Consider the following 19,126-nt stretch of genomic DNA (forward strand, 5'->3'; position numbering starts at 1 on the left):
TAACATCGCATCCCTGCTGAGCTCCCTTCTCAAACTCAACCCTCCCCAGGCACTGCCCCCAAATCTCCAGAAATTTCCCAAGTTGGAGTTGGCAACCCTATTTATCATGGCCCAAGTCCTTATCAAAGCTGCTAACAAAAGTCTTTTAAACATTGCAATAAAATATTAAATGACACATTAAAGAACGGGCAGCCCCTTCCTGAGGGAAGGGGTTGCGCTGGTGGCTGGAGGGAACACCACCATACTGCCTCCAAAAAAGGATTCAGCCCCCTCCCCAATGAAGCCAAAACCCTGCTCTTACCTTGGAGTCCCATGGAACTGCTCCATTGGGTTCCACGGGGATACACCACCTAAAAAGGTGGCATATCTCGAGGTAAGGGTGTTCCCGGCCCGAAAAGGCTTAGGAGGCCACCTAAAGGCGGCTCCTCCCCTGGACCGGACCGGGAATGCCCTGGAAATGCCTCCCAGGAGGATGGTGCAGGGAAGTGCACTGTCAGGATGCCGGCGCAAGGCTGTTCTGGCATCCCTGGGCCACGCTGCCATGGCAGCACCAGGAGGATGGTGTCAGCGCCCCAACGTTGGCGTCCATTCTTCTCTCGGCGGCGCAAGTGGCCTGGGCACCAGTGCCAGGGGTCTGGTTGCTGGCGCAGCCACTTGCATGCCTCCTGAGCTCTTTCAGCCCCAGAGCTCAGGAATGGGCTGTTAATGTGTCACGCAGAAGAGGCAGGTTGGCACTGGATCTCTTTCAGCCCTTGATGAAGCTGGTCTTCTCGTGGCTAGCAGTTACCATGAGGATTATCTCATAGTTAGGGAGCCTAAACACCTATATTCTATAAGTGCAAAAGGGTTCAAGGAAAGTGACCTGAATCTCAGTTAACTCACTTGTACCAATTATTGGATACATAATCTAAGGCTAGACTATGTGAATCCTACTAAGATTTTCTTCAGCCCAGATATCTGCTGCAATATTGTGACTTATTTGCAGGCCTATTATTCAAAGGATAAAGAATACTGAGGAAGAAGATACAGTAAGTCACATAGGATATGCAAACATTATGTTGCCTTTTCCTAATACACTATGGGCATCACTACACTGTTGCTGAGTTCAGCACTCATTTCGAAAGAATGGCAACTTCTGTGTATATTCAATATGAACTGATTTCTTTTTGTCTGCATTTAGAAAACTCTGACTCCCTTGAGATGCATATTTTGTCAGGAGGCACCAAGCTGCAAATTGCTAGGTCTCAGCATTCAGATAGCGGGAACTACTCGTGCATTGCTTCAAATGTAGAAGGCAAAGCTCGGAAATTTTACAGTCTCTCTGTTCAAGGTACATTATTTGCTGTGTTTGTGACCATGTGTTCTGCTTGACTGAAAATAATAGTCATGGGATAGGTGTTGTAAAGTAACTTGAATGTATTTATTAAGCTATATAGTGCTTTCTACATGGAAACTTGAGACAGAATCTAAACAATAGGCAACTGTCTTGGTGTGATGTGGGGTCCTCTTATGAGGAGATCAACAAAGGACCCAGTAGATCCCTGTTTCCTCTCTCCCTCACCTTAGGGCTAGGAACATGCATGCACCATAATAATGCCACAGTCTCCAAACGTTAAAGACTGAGGTATTTTTAGCTACATGAATTTTGCGGGTTCCACTGTGACTGCCAAAGAGATTTAATGCTGGCTGAAGAAGCCAATGTATATTGGTGAATACGCTATACATCCAGAAGGCGTTCCCGGGCTCCGCTCTGAGCTGCTCTGGGCACTTTGTGCCACGTTCTTGCATATTTCAAACGTTTGATACGTGGATTTGCAATTTGTGGTCCAATTGAGACTGTTCATTGTTTGAGGCTCACAAGCCACTTGCTAGTGGACTTCTCTGTCCTCCCTTGTGGACTGCTGTTACCGTATTTTTCGCTCCATAGGACGCACCTGACCATAAGACGCACCTAGTTTTTAGAGGAGGAAAACAAGAAAAAATCTTGTTTTCCTCCTCTAAAAACTTGTCTTATGGAGTGAATGCCAGCTGGGCGCGTGCGCGTCGGGACGGGGCAAGCCCGCGTTCCCCGCCCCGACGACCAGCTGGGAGGCGGGCGGGGCCGCACAGACCTGCACGTGCACGTCGGGACAGCGCAAGCCGTCGTTCCCCGCCCCGACGGCCATCTGGGAGGCGGGCGAGGCTGCACAGAGCCGCGTGTGCGCGTCGGGACAGCGCGAGCCGGCGTTCCCCGCCTGGACGGACAGCTGGGAGGCGGGCGGGGCCCCACAGAGCCAACTGGGCGCGTGCACGTCGGGACGGCGCGAGCCGGCGCACGCACCCAGCCAGCTCTGTGAGCCCCGCCCGCCTCCCAGCTGACCGTTGGGGCGGGGAACGCCGGCTGGTGCCGTCCCGACGCGCACAAGATCCCTTGTTTCCACTGTGCTGTAGGTCTGATCTGGATTGGGCCCTTGCAGCAGTTTTGAATGCTTTATCTCTTAAATGGCATTGATGGCTTTATTTAGTTTAGTGCTAAGATGTGGTTTTTTAGAGATGTTGCTAATGTACATTTTTCCCCTCACAAAGTTCCTCCAGATATTGCTGGGTCTGAGATGCCTAGTGAAGTGAGCGTCATTGTTGGGGAAAACATCCAGCTTTCCTGTAAGGCCAATGGAATCCCCTCACCTGTAATTCAGTGGCTGAAAGATGGAAAACCAATCAGCAGCAATCAATCTCAGCGGATAAGGTGAAATGTTGAGATCTCTTGTTCTGAAGCAAACCCTTCACACAAGGAAGTAAAGTAGGGAGAGAGGGAAAAGGTGACACAAAGGAGAAGAGAAATAGAAGAAAAAAAGAAAGGTGGGGGAAAGCCAAGCCAGAGAGCAGAGCTGGTGAGAAAGCCAAACAAAATTCTGGACAAGGGTTTAAGAGCACCAGATTCGTTACTGGTCTTAGATAACTTGTATCTGATGCAAAACACAAAAGCTGTCCAGCCATTATGATTTTGGTGACCCAATTGTGTATAAGGGGCTATCGTGCTACACACAATCATGTTGATATATACCGTTGCCGTTCTGTATGAATAGGGCAGTGCGTATTCTCCAGCAATTATATGTGTGGTCACAATCCCAGATTTTTGAAGATACGCATTTATGCACACCAGAGCAGAGCTATTCACACAAAATGGCAACTGCACATATCAGAAGTATTTTGGGCAGCATGCTCTCCTGTTATGTGAGGTTAGTGCACCGCAAATTGCAACCACTGAACAGGGCTTTTGAGTTTTTTAATGTACTATGTGTATGCCCTAAGAGCATTATGACAAGAACAGGCAAGATAATGTATTTAAACTGTTGATTCACTTGTGACGCATGTGGAAAGCAGCTCCTCCAAACAAAGGTTTTGAACCCTAGTTCATGGTTAGTTATTTTAATGGTATCTTGCCTCTGGTACCCTTTATAGCAGAGAATAGTTAATAAAATCCAATGGGTGGGGTCCAAACCAATACCTGCAGAGTGAAGCTGGAAGAGTTCCCTGCTTCTCCACTCTTACCGTAGCTCATTGGGCCCCCTGAAATTCTTTTCTTAGGAGCCAACAGCATGGTGGACAAAATGGGGGGGGGGTCTACAGTGACTATGAGAAAAAAGCAGAAATCACTTTGCTTTCTCTGCTAATACAAGGTATGTTCCACCAGCATAACTGCTGTTCTGCTGGGGGAGCAGTGCCGGATTTACTTATAAGCTAAACAAGCTAGAGATTAGGGCCCCACTCTCTTGGGGACCCCCAAAAAATTTAAAGGAAAAAAAACTGGATGTACATTTCCAAAATATAAGATAAAAAACAAATAAAATAAAACCTGCATACAGCAACAGTGTTTTGTGTTGTGTAGGCTCATATGATGTAAGTAATGGGCCCCGCCTGCTAGCCTGCTCCCTAAAATATCACTGGTTTGCTCATTTCTATATATAGGGTGCCTACATTCTGCATGGACTGGTTAGAGCTTAATAATTATTTCACTATTAATATACTTCTTCTTAATTGTATTTCAGTTAAACAATTACTTTGATAAAATACATATTTTGTTATGTGAAAATGGCTTTAGATACCTATTAGGTCCATAAATTACCATATAGCATATATTCAACACAAAAACCAGCGACAATTTGTTGTTGACAAAGGACAGCTGGACATATAAAGGGCCCCATTACCTTCAATAGCTTAGGGCCTCATCAAACCTAAATCCGGCCCTGTGGGGGAATGTCATACTTGGATTCAACCTAATAAGTGAATGGTAGTATTAATATTTTAAATTATTCTTCAAGAGGGAGAATGGTGGCAGGGAAGTTTATTAATGACTGCTCCATGTCACTTCATGGCATGGCTCTTCTGAGCTCAGCTCATATGAGCCAGTTCCCAGGACCGTTTTGTCAGTTGTGCACTGAAACAAATGTGTGTGAGCAGATCTTTAGAACGTTCAGTGTGCACTGCAACAAATGTGTAATTTCCTCCAGCAAGGGTTGCCAACCTCCAGGTACTAGCTGGCGATCTCCTGCTATTACAACTGATCTCCAGCCAATAGAGATCAGTTCCCCTGGAGAAAATGGCCGCTTTGGCAATTGGACTCTATGGCATTGAAGTCCCTCCCCTCCTTAAACCCCGCCCTCCTCAGGCTCCACCCCAAAAACCTCCCACCAGTGGCGAAGAGGGACCTGACAACCCTACCTCCAGCATGTATCCAAACCACAACTCAAATCGTACCACTGTGCAGCTAAACCCACATTGAATCATGGCTCGCCTAGCTCTACAGAGATTCTTTCAACTGGAATTCACAAACTGGTTATATGAAACAATTGTAAAAACGCAATTAATTGCTAACCACGTTTCTTGGAAATAAGCCCTGTCAGTTTTAAATGAATTTACTTTATTTGTGTGCTTGGGATTGCAGCATTAAACATTCAGATGACAATAGAACGTTTTCTGAGGCTCTAAGTTGGAAACTACTAGCAGAATGGATCCACAGGACCCAGTTCCCTTGTTATTATAGTGTAATGACTCTAAAATTAGAGATCTATGTTCAGTCACATGCCCTCTGTATCAAGGTCACCTCCTAAGAACATACATTGGCAGTACCGTCCTAAACAGAGTTGTATCTGTATAAGTCTGTTGAAGTCATTAGGTTTAGAAGCATGTATCCCAGTTTAGGATGACACTGCTAGGGCCAAACTAGATGATACATCTAACTTATAGACAGCACAGGGACTTGCAACTGCAAATTTCTTGTAGGAACTCAGTCGTGTGTCACGGAGGCCTGATTACTAATGCCTCCCTGGCAGTTTCAAGTAGGGAAAATGGTGTGTTTGTATTGGGGGGGGGTGCTAAAGGCTCTCATTTCTTTGTGCCACAGTCCTAATCCAAACCAGGCCTCTGCAGTGCATTGGGATTGACTGCAAGTCCCTGTGGCAGCAACAAGTTAGATGTAACATCTAGTTTGGCTCTTAAAAATTTAGCTTTCTGAAATTTTTTTTTTCTAGTCTGGCTCCAGATGGCAGTTCACTGAACATTTTTGGAGCGGTAGCCAGTGATGTGGGAAAATATACCTGCGTAGCTACTAATCCTGCAGGGGAAGAAGACCAAATTTTCAATGTGAACGTATATGGTGAGTTGGGGGGGGGGTTTGTAACAGGCAAAGGTGGTGCAGCATTTGTCTTAAAAGATTGTCATTGCTCTAAAAGGAAAGCTTTAAAAAGCATCTTCATATAATACGTAACTGTTACAATGAGGAAACTGAAATTGTTTAAGATTTTCTATTCCTTGGCTCCATCATCAACCAAAAGGGAGGCTGCAGCCAAGAAATCAGAAGGAGATTGAGACTGGGAAGGGCAGCCATGAAGGAGCTAGAAAAGATTCTGAAGTGTAAGGATGTGTCACTGGCCACCAAGATTAAGTTAATTCATGCCATCGTATTCCCTATTGCTATGCATGGGTGTGAAAGCTGGACATTGAAGAAAGCTGATAGGATGAAAGTTGATTCCTTTGAAATGTGGTGTTGGAGGAGAGTGTTAAGGATACCGTGGACTGCCAAAAAAACAAATCAGTGGGTTATCGATCAAATCAAGCCTGAACTGACCCTAGAAGCTAAAATGACTAAACTGAAGCTATAATATTTTGGTCACATTATGAGAAGATAAAAGTCACTGGAAAAGACCATCATGCTAGGGAAAGTGGAGGGCATCAGGAAAAGAGGAAGACCCAACAAGAGATGGATTGGCTCAATAAAGGAAGCCACAGCCCTCAATTTGCAAGATCTGAGCAAGGCTGTCAAAGATAGGACATTTTAGAGGAATTTGATTCATAGGGTCACCATGAGTTGGAAGTGACTTGACGGCACTTAACACACACACAAGAATATGGATAAATTGAGAGATTGGGGTACCTAGGCATATAAAATACATCCTTGGCTGCAACACACTGGCTTTTTTGCTACGTCATTAGTTAACCTGGGCCCTCTATAATAACTTTGCAGCATCTTCCCATATCCATCCAAGTCAAGTGCAGAGGTTGGCTGGGGTGGGGAGGAAAAACTGAAGATTGTGCTGATTCTTCCCATGCAGAGACCCACAGTCTGCTCTGTCATGCCTCTTTAGCTAGGGATGTCTAAATGACAGCCAACAGTCCAGATACAGTCTCTGAAGCAATTTTATCTGGCCTCTGATGGCCCTACCAAAATGCTGTCAGCTTATGAGAAGCAGAGTTTCCACATTTGAATGGTTACATTTATTTGGTTTAGTATGTAATTATGTGCTTCATAACTGCAAAACATTTTCTGCTTAATGATGCCAACTTTATTATGAAGCCTGACTCCTCCAAGTCAGGCCTGGATAATAGAGTAGCCCTCAAGATGGGAGAAACTGGCCATCTATTTTCTTAACCTCCTAGCATGGCTTTCCTCTCTCCTGGTATTCTGAGAATGTGGCAAGAGAGGACTTGCTACAGCCCTTTCTGCACTGAAAAGTTGAAAAGCACATGAATGGTGGCTTCCAAAAAAACAGAACTCACTGGGACGTTATGGCGCTACATAACTACAGGATACAGTTGCTGAAATATTAAGATGCAATAGTTATTGCTTGTACCTCCTTTGATAGATTAAACAGAAACTGCTTGCTGGCTACAAGTACAATTTTTAGATAGATTTATAAAGCAATTCAGCATGACTTGCAATTGTCTGGCAAAGGAATCACATTCGGGGGTTTGCTGAGTGCAACATTTGGATATTATTTAGCTTGGAACACTTTGGGGAATGGTTTTCTTGGACTGGAAAAGTTGTATTACTGCCATATCGGGGTTCAGGACAAGGTGAGCTGCTTCCTCAGGAATAATTTCATACATTGACTGTTTTTTCTCCAACCATTTTCTTCACCTGTTTGGTTACCAAACATAGTTCCACCAATTATCACTAACAATAAGGATGAGCCAGAGTCCATAACAGCCATAATGGACACTTCAGTAAGCATCCAGTGCCAAGCTGTGGGCACTCCTCCTCCACAGATCAATTGGCTAAAGAATGGGCTTCCTCTCTCTATATCCTCTCACATCCGACTTCTCTCAGGTGGACAGATTCTCAGGTAAGATTTCAGCTACTTAAACTTTATTCAGTCTCAGTCCTGCTCATTTTGATTGGCAAATGAGACTCATTTCATTTATCAAGATATCAAGGGATAGGACCAGGGCTTGTTCCAGGTTTTGGGGGGCCCTAAGCAAAGTGTGCCAAGGGCCCCCCTCATCCCTCTGCCCACCACCAGCCCCCTGCTTCCTTCCTCATGCATGCCCCCCCACCTCTGCATCTGCCCACCACCGGCACTCACAGCTACTCTTGCTGCAACTAGGAGTGCTGGTGGCAGAGAACATACAAGCCAGCAAGTGTGGCAAGGACACACAGAGAGGTGGCAGAGGAGATGCAAGGGCAGGGAGTATGTGTCAGTGGGCTCCATCCAAAGTCCAGTCCCCGGCAGCTGCCCTTCTTCAGGGTATGCTGACGTTGACTTTGTGTAGGACTATTTGCATGAAATGATTCAGAATGACTGACTCCGTTTGGCTCTGATATTAATCCTCCACAACTGTTATCAACACAATGTGATTTTTAGGCTTTGTAAAACTACTCATTAGGGGTGTGAATATCAATATCCCCAATTTTTTTTTTAAAAAAAACCCAAAAACACCTTTTTGGTATTTTGGGGTTGTTGTTGTTGTTGTTGTTTTAACAGGGATGGATTTCTTTCATATCCCCTCTTCCCCCCTTCTCCAGACTCCAGAGAAGAGGGGCAGTGTGGATTTCTTTCAGCTCCGTGCCTCCAGTCTTCTCCAGACTTTGGAGAAGCGGGTGGTGTGGATTTCTTTCAGATCCACACCACCAGCCTTCTCTGGACCCTGGAGAAGGGAGGCAGCATGAAACTGAAACAGCCCGTTTCCCCCCAGTATTTTTCAAGTTCAGGTTTATTAACCTGAAAATTTTCAAAAACTCTGGATTTTCTGGATTTTTTTTAAAAAATTCCGGGTTTAATAAACCCAAACCTGAAAAAAGAAAAAAAGAAAGAAAAAAAATTGGTGCACACCCCTACTCTTTATGCCTTATGTTCCTAATGTTTGGGTTAGTAGTTCTTAAATAGCCTGAAGGGAACACAAAGGATATTTTGATACTACAGAAAAGATTAGGGGGAAGGGGGACGTAAAATTGAGAAAGTTTATAGGAATTTGTTACACTGGCATCCTGCCCTTCTCTGAAGGATCCTGGACAATCTCCATCCAGGCATGTTAGTCAGGTGCCTTCAGCTGTACCCCTTTTGTAGTCCATTGCTTTGATCTGCAAGATTTCAAGGGGAGGTGAAAGGATGGGGTTGGGGTTGCTCAGCCTACTATCTTACTTAATGTGTCCAGTTCTCATCCAGCCTTCATTATAACAGGTTCCGTGGCAGCAAGCTATATGCTTTTTAATATCTTATGTTATAAAATGGAGGTACTTTGGTAAACTTCTAGAAGAGAAAAATTTCTCTCTAAAGAGAAAGGGCTGAGGAGCAACCACTCAGAACAGCTGTCTATGTACCCTTATGGGTGGGAAGGCAGCATGGTATAGCCTCCTCTCATCATATCTCAGAAGCTAAGCAGGGTTGGTACTTAGAAGAGAGACCATCAAAGAAGAATCTGCAGAGGAAGGCAATGGCAAACCACCTCTGCTCCTCACTTGCCTTGAAAGCCCCTTGCTGGGGTTGCCATAGGTCAGCTGCGACTTGACAGCACTTTATACACACATGTATCCTTAATGGGGTATATGAACATTACTATTCAAAAGGCATGTCCAGCCAGCTTCAGAAATCACAACAGATCACAGGGGGAGGGTATTTCCCCCCCAAAGACACAAATCAGAACTGGTACTGCATATTGGGACTTTCCCTGGACTGTTTGACTATGAGAAGGTGCTAAAGGCTACAGCAGGCACTGATGAGATGTTATCATACAACAGATGAATAAGGCTCTTGCAGTTTCATTGGTAAGAGCCCTGGCCTGTGGCGCAGAGTGGTAAGCTGCAGTACTGCAGTCAAAAGCTCTGCTCACGACCTGAGTTCGATCCCAACAGAAGTTGGTTTCAGGTAGCCGACTCAAGGTTGACTCAGCCTTCCATCCTTCCGAGGTCGGTAAAATGAGTACCCAGCTTGTTTGGGTGTAAAGGGAAGATAAATGGGGAAGGCACTGGCAAACCACCCCGTAAACAACGTCTGCCTAGGAAACGTCAGGATGTGACGTCACCCCATGGGTCAGGAATGACCCGGTGCTTGCACAGGGGACCTTTACCTTTTTTGTTTCATTGGTACTGATCTTGGGAAGGTCATTAATTAGTAATGTGCTGTGCACCAAACAAAACAATGGGTTGTGCACTATAATCTTTTGAGCAATTATTATGATTGTGTCCTTCCCAGAATTCTAAGAGCACAAATAGCTGATGTTGGCACGTATACATGTGTAGCATCCAACAGAGCTGGTGTGGACAATAAGCATCATAGTCTTCAGGTTTATGGTAAGTCTCTTTGAATGTGTGTGTGGGTATAACAAAGTGAAATTGTAATGTTCCCTTCCTGAGTACATTTCTTAAGTGACATCTATCTTGCATTTCTGTTCCACTTCTGAGCCCCATACAGATCCCTAACTGCCATCTATTGAAATCTTTGATCCTTAAACATTTTAACCCCTAAATGAAATGAAGTTCCAGCCCATAGAATCATAGAGTTGGAAGGGACCACCAGGGTCATCTAGTCCAACCTCCTGCACAATGCAGGAAATAAACAACTACCTCCCCCACACACACCCAGTGACCCCTACTCCATGCTCAGAAGATGGCAAGACAAAAAACAAACCTTAGAACCTTAGAACAAATCATTCCTTACTTTCAATTCTGAATAGGGCTGCAACAAATCTACTTAATCAGTGTTCATAGTCATGTGTGTCAAGAAGCATCCTCCATTTTTAAAGTTTTTGGAAATTCTAATGTACACATACTTGTTTCAGAACTTCCTTGCCTTCATGTTTATCTGCTAAATTTCTCAAACCATTATCCTGGTGACTAAGAGGTCTTTGTCATGTCTGATTTGATAATGTTGTGGATGTTTATGAACTAAATTTTACTAGCTGCCACAGCTAGGGTTGCCAGGTCCCTCTTCTCAACCGGAGGGAGATTTTGGGGGCGGAGCCTGAAGAGGGCGGGGTTTGGGGAGGGGAGGGACTTCAATGCCATAGAGTTCAATTGCCAAAGCGGCCATTTTTCTCCAGGTGATCTGATCTTTATCGGCCGGAGATCAATTGAATTAGCAGGAGAACTCCTGCTACTACCTGGAAGTTGAGATGAAACAAGGACCATATACATGACACATACAAAGCACAAATATATACAATATGTACAATCTGCATAAAGCAGAAATGATTCCAAAGGTCTCAACAGAGTACCAGGTAAGTATTAGTATTGTAATCTTTGTGTATAAAGTCCATATAAAGCCACAATCATCAATGGATACAGCCGTTTCAGATCCACAGCAGTGGAAATCTTTCTTCAGTCCTTCCTAAAATTAATATTATACAATCAGTATATAAATATATAAAGATTATGACTATTAAAATATAATTGGATTTGATACAATATACTCACAAAAAAGTTCTGTTATACGTTCATAATTCCTTCCCATGCAGGGTAAGTACAAATTGATTCAATCAGACGTCAGCAAAGTACATCACATAGTGCAGCAAGTAAAGTCAAACACAGCCTTACTCAATTACATAGGAAAACCCAGGTGTGCATGGTTGCTGGTGATGCATACCAAAGGCAAGTTAGAAATCTTAAAGTGACAGTGTGCATTTAAACAGAAGCCAACTTAGACTTATAAAAAACATGTCAGATCATTATCTAGATTTAACCCATTTGGAGACATCGTATTCAGGAGGTGAATGAAAAAAGCCTCCTTCTGTCTTAACAATCTTTCATTGTCACCTCTATTGAAACGTTTCCCTTGAAGTTGCCAAATTACAAAATAGTGGAGCTCATTTTCATTATGATGCTGCTCAAGAAAATGTTCTACTACCGGGGCAGAAGCTATTTTCGCCCGTATTCTAGATTTGTGTTCTAATATGCGTATTTTAATCGGTCTAATTGATGAACCTATGTAAAATTTGCCACACTGGCAGCGCAAGCAGTAAACACAGAAGCTTGTGTCACAGTTGGTATAGGACTGCAGTTTGAAAATGAAGTTACTCTCAGTTCTCCTAAACTCTTTAACTTCAAGACATAGGTCACATGCCATGCATTTGTGACACTTATAGTGTCCAACAACAGATATATATCCGAGTGTACTACCTTATCCTTAATGGACGGGGTTTTGCGAAAGCCTATTCTGGGCGGAGTCCTGCAACCTGGAATGTCCTTTAAGAGGTGCCAATGTCTTTTCACAATGCTTGCAATATGTCCTGATAAGTGGGTATACTGTAAAGCAAAAGTAATAGGTTGTACTTCGTTCCTACTTCTGGATTCCCTATATAGTAAATCCATTGATGATTGTGGCTTTATATGGACTTTATACACAAAGATTACAATACTAATACTTACCTGGTACTCTGTTGAGACCTTTGGAATCATTTCTGCTTTATGCAGATTGTACTTATTGTATATAGTTGTGCTTTGTATGTGTCATGTATATGGTCCTTGTTTCATCTCAGTAGCTTATAAAATTTGCACTTTGTGTATATATATCATTCTGATTTTTTTTTCTAACCTCGTGGTATTAGTACAGAGGTGCCTTTTTTCTCTCCACTACCTGGCAGTTGGCAACCCTAGCCACAGTCAATAAGATTACATGAAGTGTAGACCAAATAGGTTCAAGAATTGTGATGGAAAAGAAAGAGGGAAACTGTTCTAAGAAGCATTTAGGGTAGCAAAAGGGCACTGGTCCGCTATGAAATAACCCTGATGTTCAGTGAGACATTGGCCGAAAAGGCACGGGCACTTACTCCGGTTTCTTCCCAGTGTCCTCCCCGTTCCAGCCAGGATCAGTTCAAATCGGGCGGGGGGACAATCTGTGCGCAGAACCTCTCTTGATCCGTGGCGAGTCAGCGTGCTGATCTGCCCGTCAAAACAGAAAACGTCGGAGACACGCACTTCCTGGCTGTTCAGCAAAGCATGCTCCCGGTGGTGATTGGCCGACTCACTGACTCATGACGGCCCTGCGCTCCCACTTTTCAAAAAATTTGGAAACAAAAGGGGGTGAGGTTGCGCAGGGAGGGGTTTGGAGGCGTGTGGGACGTCGTGATGCCGGAAGAATAGGCTCCTGTTAATCTGAGGCGAGCCAGGGTTAACAGTTGGGGTCTTCATTCGCAAAGCCGGGTTCATTTTGGGTCGAGACAACGCTCAGCCAGCAGCATCTGAGGTGTCGTTCGTTTGCGAGAATTTGGTCCTGGTTGGAACTGGAAATAAAATGTTAGGAGACTGGGCGGAGACTGGAGTAAGTGCCCGTGCGTTTTCGGCCATTCTTTTCCAGTTTATCTATTTGGCCATGTGCGACCTTAATTGAGACCAGATGGTATTATGCAAAGCAACTTGCAAATGATTTATGTGGAAAATTTCAATTAGCATAGAACCTTTAAAGGAAAATGTTATTCATCATCGGTCTTCTGTGCAGTCCCACATTGAGACTGCACTTGCACAGGCCTGCTAATTCGAGGTTTTTTTTTTTTAGCTCTTATCACCATCACATGGTCAGGCGCAGCCGCGCCCCCTTCCCTCAGTCCTTTTTTTGCCGCTATTGGAGTCAGTTGCTTCTTTCCACCATACATGAGTTGTGTTTCTTCAGTGCTGATATTTTCTTCTGGAGCAAAATTCTCTCAGTTTGCTGCCTCCCCCCCCCCCACACACACATTTGAGTGGTGAGCAGCATTACCATGGCTCAAAAGAGCTTATTTTAAAAGTGCACCAGATGTAGTGCAAAACCTACCCAGACTGATGAGCACAACTTGTGTCTGCTCTGCTTGGAAGAAGGCCATAATGTCCCGGCCTGCAAAGCCTGCCAAAAATTGACCTCAAAGGCAAGGAATGACCAGTCTGCCAAGCTGAAAACTATCTTGTGACAACAAGCTCTGGAATCTTCTGATACGTTGGCTAAAATGGCGTTGGAACCAACTCGATCGTCCAAGGCTTTATCGGTGGCCTCGATTCACTCGTCTCATTGGCCCGACCCTTGGATCTGAAGTGCCACCAGAACTGATCAAGTTCCCTGGTTCCGAGATGTTCTTCAGAACCACCAGCTAAGCTCCTGAAGGAAAGAAAAAAGACAAAAGGGCCGCTCAACTACAACACGTCCTCCCATAGAACCAATGAAGGAGTCATCCCCAGAGGTCCAGAAGATAATGCCACATCCTCCAAAGACCCTTTCTTTGGAGTCACCCCATCTTTCCTTTTCTGAAGAAGGTGGTGAAGTGGGCTTTGACCGCTTGTGGGATCATGATGACAGATATGAGGAGTAAAGGGAAAATTCCATCTGGGACACTCACCCGCCTTTCCGATCCCCATCATGCATAGGAGATGGGATGACTGTTATGTTGACATCCTGGGGCATCTGTCAGTGCGTCATGATCCTCTTCACTGCCCTTTGGGATGGGCTCCTGCCACCATCTCTCAGAGACCCCCTTCATGCATCCTGTCCCTGGGGGATACCAATGTCCCTCGACCTGGATCTGTTGTCAAATCTGAAACAGTATTGGTTTCTAGCCCTGATGAAACAGTCAATTAATCTCTTAGTGAATCCCCCTCTGAAGACCTGCACATGTATGCAGAACAAATGCTGTGGATGACCAAGTCTCTGGACATAGAGGTGACCATCACAGCTCTCCAACCCAGTGACAAGATCTTAGGAAGGCTCTATTTGGACTCCACGGGGGTTGTCACCTTCCCACGGGGATTGTCTCCTGGACTCAGTCCATGAAATCTGGCAGAATCTGGCTTTGACTCCAGTCACCGCCAGGAAGATTGAGGGTTTTTACAAGATCCGTAGGGAAACAGCTTCATTTTTGGCTATCCACCACCACCCCGCCCTCCTTTATTACAGAGGAGATGCAGGCCAGAGGGAGACAAGTGCTGCACACCTCCCCAGTGGATAAAGAAGGGAGGAAGCTGGATTCCCTGCGAAGAAAGAGCTATTCATCCTTGGCATTATGTATGCACATCACCAACTACCAAGCCATTACTGCAGGGTATCAATTATTTTTATAGGAGAAGCTAACCCCATATCTGGAGCTGGTACCAGAAGATAAGAGACCGTTAGCCAGACTGCAACAAATGGAGGCCATTCATCTCTCAAAACAGCAAATCAAGGCCAGCAAACATTGCATTGATGCTTTTGCACATAATATGGCAACATCTATTGTCCTTAAATGACAAGCATGGGCAAGATCTATGGCTTTGCCAAGGGAGACTCACCCATTGTTTCCCTGTGGTCCCTATCACTAGTGTTAGTAAAACTCATGGGGGCCCTGTTCGAACCAATAGATGCAAGCTGGCCTCATGCCCGATAGAGCTTGCACCCATGAAGGCTTGCTTTCTGGTGGCTATTACATCAGCCTGTAGAGTTAGCGAGGTTGCAGCCTTATGGATGGACCCACCATTTATGAAGGTATTCCCGGAGCATGTGGTGTTGAGGCCATGTGCCCGATTTTTACCCAAGGTAGCCTCATGAGTCAGGAACTGGTACTCCCTGTGTTCTTTCCAAACCCCACATCAGATGCAGAAAGAGCATCCCTAGATGTCAGGCATGCCATGCTATTTTATTTACACAGATCCAGGGACTTTTGTAAGGTCATGTCCTTATTTGTGTGCCACTCAGGCCCCTAATAAGGGCAAGAGGACCTTGCCACAGACTCTTTCTAGGTGGATCATCTCAACGATTCGTCTGTGCTATGAGAAGCCTGGAGTGGTGTGCCCGCTCAAGATCCATGCACCATTCTACCGGAGTGCATATGTCGTTCGCAGCTTATTACAGGGAGTTCCTCTAAAGAAGATCTGTTGATCTGTGACATGGGCTTCCACGGGCACCTTCATCAGACATCATGCCCTCGACCTGCAGGCAAGAGAAGAGGCATCAGTTAGGAAAGTGGTGCTCCAGTAGCTATTCCTCCCTCCGTCCTAGTAAGTGGCTTGGTAAAATCCCAGTGTGGGACTGCACAGAAGACTGACGATGAAAACATAGTTGCAGTTACCTGTAACTGCTGTTCATCGAGGTCTTCAGTGCAGGCACACATTCCCTCACTCCTGCCCTGCTGCGAGCTCTCTGGTTGTCTAGTTTAATTTTCCCCCACTGACTCCAGCGGCTCAGGAGGAACTGAGGGAAGGGGGCTATGCCTAAGCAAGTGATGATTTCATGGAGAGTCCAATCATGGCTCTGGTGTGCTGCACCCTCTGGTGGTAAAAACTAAAAAAAAACCCTCTGATTAGCAGACCTGCACAAATGCAGTCCCAATGTGTACCTGCACTGAAGACCTCGTTGAACAGCAGTTACAGGTAAGTGCAACTCTGTTTTCTCAACCTTTGTCTGCATAGAGAAGATGTTACAGACTTCCTCATTGAGGAAGGCATGCTTTTTCATGAATACTGTCATCTCTCCTTCATTGTTTCTCTGCAGTACCACCAAGCATAGACAACAGTGGAGGAACAGAAGAAGTTACTATTATAAAAGGAAATCCTGCCTCCTTGATGTGTCTGGCAAATGGAACACCAGCCCCCAAAATATTGTGGCGTAAAGATGACCAGCTCTTAAACCCTGGCTTCCATGTGATTTTAGAAAACCAAGGAATGTCCCTTCATATTGCAAAGTCAGAGGCTGATGACACCGGCAGATATACCTGTGTAGCATTAAATGAAGCTGGGGAAGTCAGCAAGCACTTTATGCTCAAAGTGTTAGGTAAGGAATTTAAATTTTTCAGTGCCATAATGTCAAGACCCTGGACCACTGGCCAATCTCAGGCTGTCATAAGCAGTCTACTTAGACCAAAGATCTAAATTGTTGTCCATAAAATTGCTGGCATAAACATTCAGTGTTTAAAAACACTAATTGCATGTGTTCTAATCTCAGGAAGCATGCAGGGAATCAGGAAGCATGATAAAACTTGGCCTCACTTTGTGGGTGGTACCTGGACATGGCTGGCTTCCCATATGGACCATTTACAAATGGTAGTCATGCAATAAGTAGCCATCTTTTTCAGAGTTTCCCTAAAACGCCTACAATCTGCTATAGTGGATTAGCAGCAATTGAGGCCTTAGGGCTGATTTAGACAACGATAGCATGGAAGATGCTTCTCCATGGTGTCTTTCCAGTCCATTTGGATGTGTAGCTGTGTTTGTCATGATGGTTTGGCCTTCTCCTTCTGCAGAACCTCCTCATATTAATGGATCAGAACACCCAGAAGAAATTTCTATAGTGGTTAACAATCCATTAGAGCTCCTCTGTATGTCTACTGGCATCCCAGTCCCTAAAATTACATGGATGAAAGATGGGCGCCCACTGCCCCAAACAGATGAGATTCATGTCCTGAGAGGAGGAGAGGTACTTCGAATATCTAATGCCCAGGTAACTGAAACAGAATCATTAATTTAAGGGACACCTAGTCAAATGTTTTTACAACCATTACAAGATTGTTCTTTAATTTATTTTAGTTTTGTTCCTTACTGAAGTTGTTTGATTATTTTGTAGGTGGAAGACACTGGCAGATATACCTGTTTTGCTTCTAGCCCTGCAGGAGATGATGATAAGGAATATTTGCTGAGAGTTCATGGTAAGGTCAATTTAAGATTTATTCTCCTGCATAAAGGCTGTTGTACAATTCTCTCTGCTTTTTCTTGAAGCTATATAGTGTCTCCATACAAGACCTAGAATCATAGAATCATAGAGTATGAATGGGCCATACAGGCCATCTAGTCCAACCCCCTGCCTAATTCAGGAGCAGCCTAGAGCATCCCTGACAAGTGTTTGTCCAGCCTCTGCTTAAAGACTGCCAGTGAGGGGGAGCTCACCACCTCCCTCGGTCGCTGATTCCACTGTCGAACAACTCTTACTGTAAAAATTTTTTTCCTAATATCCGGCCAGTACCTTTTCACCCACAATTTAAACCCTATTGCGAGTCCTATCCTCTGCTGCCAACAAGAACAGCTCCCTGCCCTCCTCTAAGTGACAGCCCTTCAAATACTTAAAGAGAGCGATCGTGTCCCCCCTCGACCTCCTCTTCTCCAGATTAAACATTCCCAAATCCCTCAGACTTTCCTCAGAGGGCTTGGTCTCCAGGACCCTGATCATTCTCATTGCTCCCTTCTGCACCCTTTTTATTCTGTCCGCATCCTTTTTGAAGTGAGGCCTCCAGAACTGCACACAATACTCCAGGTGCAGCCTGACCAATGCTGTGTACAGCAAAAGTATGACCTTGCGATTTGGATGATATGCCTCTGTTGATGCACCCCAAGATTGCATTAGCTTTTTTTGTCACTGCATTACTTCCTGCTCATATTTAACTTATGGTCCACCCATACCCCAAGTTTTTGTTCACACACACTGCTACCCAGAAGTGTATCCCCCATCCAGTATGCATGTCCCTCATTTTTGTTACCCAGATGTAGAACTCGGCATTTATCCTTGTTGAATTGCATCTTGTTCACATCCACCCACTTTTCCAGTGTGTTCAGATCTCTTTGAATTCTATCTCTATCTTCTGGTATGTTCGCTGCTCCTCCCAAATTGGTGTCATCTGCAGATTTAATGAGTAGTCCCTCCACACCCTCATCCAGATCACTGATAAAAATATTGAAAAGTACCGAGTCTAGAATTCAACCCTGTTGAACCCCACTGGACACCTCCCTCCATTCAGATGAAATGCCATTGACAACTGCTCTTTGAGAACTGCGGCTCTCCAATCCGTTCCCTATCCACCTAACTATCCTAGGGTCCAGTCCACAGTCCTTTTGTTTACCCATCAGAACATCATGGGGAACCCTGTCAAAAGCCTTTCTGAAATCTAGGTAAACAACATCGACCTCATTCCCTCGATCCAGTAAGCTCGTCACTCGATCTAAGAAGAAAACGAGGGTGGTCTGGCAGGACCTGTTGGGGACAAATCCATACTGACTTCCCCAGATTACCAAGTTCTCTTTCAGATGCTCACAGATTGATCTCTTTAATATCTGCTCCAGTATCTTCCCTGGGATAGAGGTCAAACTGACTGGCCTGTAGTTTCCTGGGTCATCCCTCCTCCCTTTTTTGAAAATTGGGATAACGTTTGCCCTCCTCCAGTCTTGTGGCACATCTTCCATCCTCCAAGAGATCTGGAAGATTATGGACAAAGGCTCCACAGGCTCTCTAGAAAGTTCTTTGAGCGTTCATGGGTGCATACTGTCTGGCCCAGTGGATTTCTACTTATCCAATGCAGCCAGGTGCTTCTCAACTACCTCTCTGTTCATGTCAACCAGCAGCCTGGATGCCATGCCTTGCCTACTATCATCTCTAGATGAGCCCGTTCTTTTTTTAAGGGGAATGGTAGAAGAAACAGGGTTTTCTTGCTTTGCACTGCATCTTTCTCTTCATTC

The 19,126-nt window shown here is 44.8% G+C and overlaps 1 protein-coding gene across 1 annotated transcript in view; it reads left to right on the forward strand.

Moving 5' to 3' along the window:
* The window catches only part of HMCN1 (hemicentin 1), a 291,307-nt gene that overhangs the window by 210,869 nt on the left and 61,312 nt on the right, over positions 1-19,126 (forward strand). Inside the window, exons 63-70 of the mRNA XM_056867441.1 lie at positions 1,181-1,330; positions 2,566-2,725; positions 5,511-5,635; positions 7,418-7,601; positions 9,948-10,045; positions 16,179-16,457; positions 16,927-17,123; positions 17,247-17,328. Coding sequence (XP_056723419.1) covers positions 1,181-1,330; positions 2,566-2,725; positions 5,511-5,635; positions 7,418-7,601; positions 9,948-10,045; positions 16,179-16,457; positions 16,927-17,123; positions 17,247-17,328 — 1,275 coding nt within the window. The remainder of the gene's footprint in view (positions 1-1,180; positions 1,331-2,565; positions 2,726-5,510; positions 5,636-7,417; positions 7,602-9,947; positions 10,046-16,178; positions 16,458-16,926; positions 17,124-17,246; positions 17,329-19,126) is intronic.

Source organism: Euleptes europaea, chromosome 2 (assembly GCF_029931775.1).
Source record: "Euleptes europaea isolate rEulEur1 chromosome 2, rEulEur1.hap1, whole genome shotgun sequence".
Lineage (NCBI taxonomy): Eukaryota > Metazoa > Chordata > Lepidosauria > Squamata > Sphaerodactylidae > Euleptes > Euleptes europaea.